The 6,510-nt window shown below is 44.7% G+C and overlaps 1 protein-coding gene across 1 annotated transcript; it reads right to left on the reverse strand.

Moving 5' to 3' along the window:
* Window positions 1–714: 714 nt before the first annotated feature.
* Window positions 715–3,061, reverse strand: HMX2 (H6 family homeobox 2). The gene is made up of 2 exons (XM_084635470.1): window positions 2,603–3,061; window positions 715–1,625 (listed from the first exon to the last, which is right to left on the reverse strand). The coding sequence occupies exons 1-2, from the start codon at window positions 2,880–2,882 to the stop codon at window positions 1,078–1,080; spliced, it is 828 nt and encodes a 275-aa protein (XP_084491596.1). The 5' UTR covers window positions 2,883–3,061; the 3' UTR covers window positions 715–1,077.
* Window positions 3,062–6,510: the final 3,449 nt, after the last annotated feature.

Genomic DNA, 6,510 nt, shown 5'->3' on the forward strand with positions numbered 1-6,510 from the left:
TTCGCAAAAAGAAAAGGAGTACTTGTGGCACCTTAGAGACTATCCACGGTATGCATCCGATGAAGTGAGCTGTAGCTCACGAAAGCTTATGCTCAAATAAATTGGTTAGTCTCTAAGGTGCCACAAGTCCTCCTTTTCTTTTTGCATATTATTACAGTTATTGAAGGTCTCACAGTGACTTGCCTAAGCTAAGATTTTATTTTCCCACTAGCCATTTTTTTTTTTTTACTCTTCCTACAGCGCAGCTGCCAGTTTACTTCACTTTGAATAACTCAATATTTCCAGCCCTGTTTTGATCAGTGCACAGTTCATGTTCGGTTGACTTTGCTGCAAGGGCCTCCAGAAGTAGGTGGAATCCCGCTGGTGGACGTCAGGGGCTCTTGTAACTCAAAAGAAAGAATTATAGCATTTCCTGAATTCAGTCGGAAACAGCTGTTGAAAGTTTCTCGTGAACTGAGAGGCGGCACAACTCAAGAGGCGTCTGTCCCTCTCCCTGCTAGTTGTAACCTCCTTCACGGCTAACACCACACATGCAGTTCAACAAGAGTGCGCTTTGCGTTTTGAACTGAAATATGCAATCAACTTGGCAAAAGTTACAAACGATGTTTAAAATGTTTTATTTTCTTTAAAAATATTTACAGATCTGAAATATGTTTTTTTTTATTTTATTTTCAAGTGATAGAATAATATTCAGGAAAAGTGGGGGGGTGTTGAAATTGGCCTATACAATTGCAGAGACAAATAACCAAGTGCCCTGGGCCTTTTCCTACCTGCACATGTAGATAGAGAGACGGCTGCACTTTGTTTTTAAAGTCCCGTGAAGCTCAGAAAGTCAGCTATGTCTGGTGGGATAATGCATGGCGATCGTACATAAAAACACTATGCCAGCCTAGAACATAAACAAACAAATCGAGAAGATCCGATAAATAAAAATAATTAATACACATGGTGTATTTCTTAACATTGCAAGAAGCACATTTGGTTTCCAGTGGATACAGACGGGTGAAATCTATGGAAGGTCATGGCGGCCATCGGAGAGCTATACAGAGAAGGAGACAGTGCCGTCGGCTTTCAGAGTCAGTAGTCGATCTTGTTGTAGAGATTATAGAGAGGTAAGGCTGACAAGTTGCTGCCTGGGTAGTATAAAGGGGCTGGGAAGGCGATCGACCTGGGCACTGGCACTCTCAGAAGGGAATTGTCTCTGAAAACCAGGGGCATCCCCACTAATGTCTGAGCTGAGGCATGAGCCATATTGGCCGCCTCCAGTTCTGCCGAGAGTTGCCTTTTCCATTTGTTCCTGCGGTTCTGGAACCAGGTTTTCACCTGGGTCTCCGTCAGCTGCAAACTGGAGGCCAAGCAGGCCCTCTCCGAGCTGCTCAGGTATCGCTTCATGTCAAAGGTAGATTCCAACTGGTACACTTGGCTCCGGGAGAAAACGGTGCGGGTCTTCTTTTTGGCTGAATTAGCCTGCCTGTCCCCTCCGTCCCTTTGTCTCTCCCCAGAAGACGGGGAGTTTGGAGGGAAGTGTTTCTCTTTTTCCTCCTTCAAGTCCTGTTGGGATTGGGAGAGGAATTGCGTCCTGTCTGTATTCACCGTCATTGCTCCTCCATTCCCCTTTGGATTGCCTTGAAGAAAACGAACAAACAAGCAAACAAACAGAGATATTCCGCATCAGACACTCTACAGCGTATCCAAAAAAAAAAAAAAAAAGCTCTAAACATAGCAAACGCTCATTTTTACTAGCTCCACCAGTGCACAGACACTAGCTAAAGAAAATCAAGTCAATTTCACAGCCGCAATGTGCAGCTCCAAAGTTCCAGTTCATTCTGTTTCCAAGCTCAAGTGTTGAGGAAAGCCAGCTTCCAGAATGAAGAGGTTCTTTACTTTTAAAATACATCCCTTCTATCCTCCGTGAAAATACGTGAATAACAAGGAGTTGGGGGGGAGAGGGGGAATGGTTGGTTGGTTGTTGTTTAAAGGTGTTTCTTTCCTACAGCAGAAGAGCTGGTAGATCTTACTTTATAGCATAACATTCCACAGCCCGTTTATTCCCAAATAATGCTAAGAACTAACAGCTTTCTTCCCCTTACGCGGGAGCTGTAAAGAAGAACAATCTAAGAAAAGCACAGTTATCAATCATGTCAAATGGATAATCGTTCACAAGGGAAGGAGGAAAATATGCAGGGAAAGGACAAAAATCTAAGGTATCTCTAAACCTTTTGTACCAAATCCGGTAAGGATCCGACACGAACTCAGTTTGGCCAGAAATCAGCCCAAATGTTCCGTGAAACACCACCACCAACAAAAACGAAAGAAAAGAACACGCTATGTACATGTTACCGTTTGACAATAGATGTTTTCAAAGGGCTTGTACACCCAAACGCCCGAGACACTGATTTCCCCTGCGTTTAGACAGACCCCTATAAACTGGTCACAACATACTGTATATTCCACGCTAAGATGTAAATGAAAAGGTTTCACCAACTAAAAACCCGAGCGAGAAGAGCGAATGCACGGTGGAGAGCTGTCATTCTAGATATTAACATCTAGCGAGGTGGAGATCTACATACTTCCTAAGGAGGCAAATTTGTCCAGTACTTACTGAGACACGTGAAACTGATGGGCTGGTGTTTGTGGCAAGTTTCTTTGGGGCCCTGCGTCTCAGGACAGAAGCAGCCGTGATGTTTCCAGCTCTCCTCCGGCTCCTCTTCCTCTGAGGACACGGACAGACTTAGCTTCCTGCCCTGCCAGGCGCCCGCTGCCTTGGAACTGGGCTCCCTGCCCCCTTCCGAGGTACCGCTGCCCAGGATGGACTGGATGGTAAAACTGGAGATCGGAGCGGCTGCGGGGCAACACTTGCTCGGGTCTTCTTTGTTGCTCATCCTGGGTTCATAAGAAATAAGAGGAAGAAAGCTCTCCCTTTAGAGCCACTGTCGGGGAAGGTGTGTGTGAGTGCGTGTGCCTGAGGGTCTGGGGCGGCTGGGGGGGGCTTGGGTTTCTTGTCTGGGCTTGTTTTGGTTGTGTTTTGGGGTGTGTTTTTGGCGTGTCTTTGCAGGTTTTCCCTGAGCTTGCCCAGCCGGAATGCATGCTCCTTTCTCTCTCAGATCTCTACTGATCTCCAGGCGGCGGGGTGGCGTGGCTTCATTTGCATGGAGGTTACATCTGGCAGGGCCAATCACAGACTGCTGGCAGCCCCGGAAAGTTTCAAAATTCTAGCCCCCCGCAAGCCCGCTGGTTTTCGGGGGGCTGCTGGCTGAAGTCAGCAGAACTGGATCGCAGCCGCTCATTAAGCTTACAAGTGAAGGGCTCAGTTTAAAGCCGGCCGCTAATAGGGAGAAAATAGATGGCAAACAAGCATCTGTCTACGTGTCTACTCCTTCTCCATCACCTCGTTTGTAACGTTTTGGGTGGAAACTGCGGGTGAACGGATGTGGTCTGAATCGCTTATTTAAAACAGGGGGTTGTTGTTTAAATAAACACATTGTGCATGTCCGTGGGTTTTTGCTCGTGAAATTGATTTGCTAGTCTGCTGCCTAACAAGCAACATTTGAGCATACAGATTTAAAGACAGGAGTTTTGACGCTGCACATAAAATGATATAGGACGTCGAGTAAATGACTCCCTTTTCATTTTGTCCTTCCCAGTGTAAGGGGAAATGCTTTTGTATATTTCCAAATGAACTTTTCAGGAGCCGGGGAGCATTCCTACACCAGAGAGAACACAGCCCCAGCAAAAACAGGCAAACCTGGGAGCAGAAAAAAAAGCCTCGAATTTATTATCATTATTTAAAATAAAAACGCAAGCAAATTAGATTTAGAAAATTCCAGGTGGTAGAGGAGAATTTGGTTTGATTAAGGCACCGGCTTCCATTTTGTAACTAATATCCTCTCTCAGACCTAAAGAAGGGGTAATTTAAACAAGAAGCGTCTGTTGAGTAACTCCCCAACAACGTCCTAATTAATTATTGGCTGTTTTCAGTGGGCCCCTGAATATTATCTAACAACATCCACCGAAAGATCGAAATGGCCCCCGTGCAGGACTGAATGAATCTCCATCCCAAGTTTAACTGCTTGTCTTTAAGACATTGAGCCAGCCAAACAGCTCACGAGTTATATCAGGCTCACAAAGATCTGACTCCTTTCCGGGTGAGCCAGATTTGCCGCTTGTACACTGCTGGGAGATTGCGGGAGAGATGAAAAGACTAAATGGATTTGAGTTGCCTGGCGCCAAGAAGCCTAGGCAAGGGACATTTAGTAAAGGTATCAATGGTAGGATGCAATCCAACCTAGGAAACGCATTTCCTATCCCAAAACGATGCAGGTACATCCCTAACCTCCCCCGGGGGATGTAATAAATCTTTGTGGTGCAGCCAGATACCTATATCCATATTAAAATCCTGTTCAGGTGGCATTTCTATTGGGATTTACAAAATTAATTGTGATCGTTGTAACTACACTGGCACTCGCTTCACTTCCTCTGGGATTGTACATCCTTCATCCAAGACATGAAATTGGAAAGGAAAACTCTCTCTTTCAAAGTCTTAAAACCACTTCCTCTAGAGGAGTTCAATGATAACACGATCATTAAGGGTTGCAACCATCCCGCTCCTTAATCCCGTTACAATTTCATTAGGATAGGAGGTTACTTATTTTACAACAGTACGTAAGGTGTATTCTAGTTGGCAGAGATGAAGAAGGATGTAACCTGTACTAGTGGCAAATCGGCAGCGATTTGAAAGCTCAGTTCACTGTTGGTTTAATTAAAGCCACTACTTCAGGATTTACACAAATGCACAACATAGGTACAGTACACCTGGTCAAAATCTGCCTTATCACAGCAGGGAAGTCTGCATACTATAACTTCTTTTCCTTTACCTTCTACAGACATTTCAAAGGGAGCTGGCGGTTTTCCTAAAGTTCAAAGCTAAATGTTGTGGCCCGGGCCTTCTAGCATGAGAACCTCTGCATTAATTGGAGGGCCAGTCAATTCCTGTTTCCCCCCGAACTTCCTATTTGTAACCGTGCTATCATACAGTGAACATGTTACTTGCTGCAATATATTATCCAAAGATCATATTCTCACCTGATTTGGATAGCACCATGTCACCGTTGGCATATGAAACATTTGAAAGCAATATGATCAGGAGAATTTAGAAATCTTGTTTAGCTACAGAACTGCATCGGACACGGAAGCACAAGGTTCATAAACAGGTCTGGGAAAACCACACTGAAGACTCCGCGTACAAGGGGGAAGCTATTCCGCTAAGAGAAATGCGCAGATAACTATTCTCCAACTTTCAGAGTAACAGCCGTGTTAGTCTGTATTCGCAAAAAGAAAAGGAGGACTTGGGGCACCTTAGAGACTAACCAATTTATTTGAGCATGAGCTTTCGTGAGCTACAGCTCACTTCAGTCCCCGTGCGTTAGATTACATACATTTTCTGATATCCTTATTGGCTTGTGGATGGGTTCAAAACATTTTTTCAACCCAATCTTACACTGTCCCTAATCAGGTTACACAGGGGAAAGAGATCCATGCCTTCTGCCTTCAAGCAAAATGGATCCCACCAAAAAGGGCTGAGGTGAGAGGAGGAAATGGGTTTCTCTTTCCTCTGGTCACATATACTGGGGACCCCCTGCTTCAATCTGTTGATTCTTTTAATAACATGTTTGTTCACCCTCCACCCCCAAAAAATAAAAAAAACAAATCCGGGCGCGGGGTGGGAGAGAATGAATGAGATGGAAATATACAAATCAATATAGACAAATGTCAAGACGTTTTAAAATGACATTTTCATTAACTCCAAGTCACCGTATTATGTCTGGTATATTGAATAAGGTACTTATAATATAATTAGGTATAGCGAGATGACGACTGTTACCCAGACCAGCTGCATAATCTTTAACTACTTAACTACTTGATAGACTCATTAATGGACTAATTGATTAGGAAAAGTGTTCCAACTCCTCTCCCTGCGAGGGGCAGGTGCTGTCCTGCTTTACCACATTAACCTTTTCTGTGCTTTTCAACGGGGTCGAGACACATTACAAATGGTCAGCTTTAATCATGATGTCAGCTCATTAACCCGGAAAGACCCCTCACTGAAATACAATTTAAGAAATCGTCCTTCATTCAGCTCTTCATCCTAGGTACCACCACAGCCCGGCCAAACTCTACCCAGAAAGAAATAACAACTTTCCCTGAAGTTACCGAACACGTCGCCAGCCTGTCGTCCTACAAAGGTGGGCGAATTGGCTGTTGGTTGTGGATTAGCCCCACTTGCCAAAATCCCAAATCCCCAAGCCATTCGGTTCTAGAACCAGGGTGTCGGACAGAAAGGGGAAGAACGCGCGTCGGCCCAGAGAGAATTTTTACTTCTGAAATCTCAAGTCCAGCGTGTTGCGAGAAGGAATAGGTGCATAAATCGTGTTCAGACGGTTTCCTTTTTTCCTATTCTAGCAGAGAAAGTAGCGGAGGGCCGGAGCAGGCAGGGATGAAAGCAAACACAAT

The sequence above is a fragment of the Lepidochelys olivacea genome (assembly GCF_965140295.1).
Source record: "Lepidochelys olivacea isolate rLepOli2 genome assembly, chromosome: 7".
Taxonomy (NCBI): domain Eukaryota; kingdom Metazoa; phylum Chordata; order Testudines; family Cheloniidae; genus Lepidochelys; species Lepidochelys olivacea.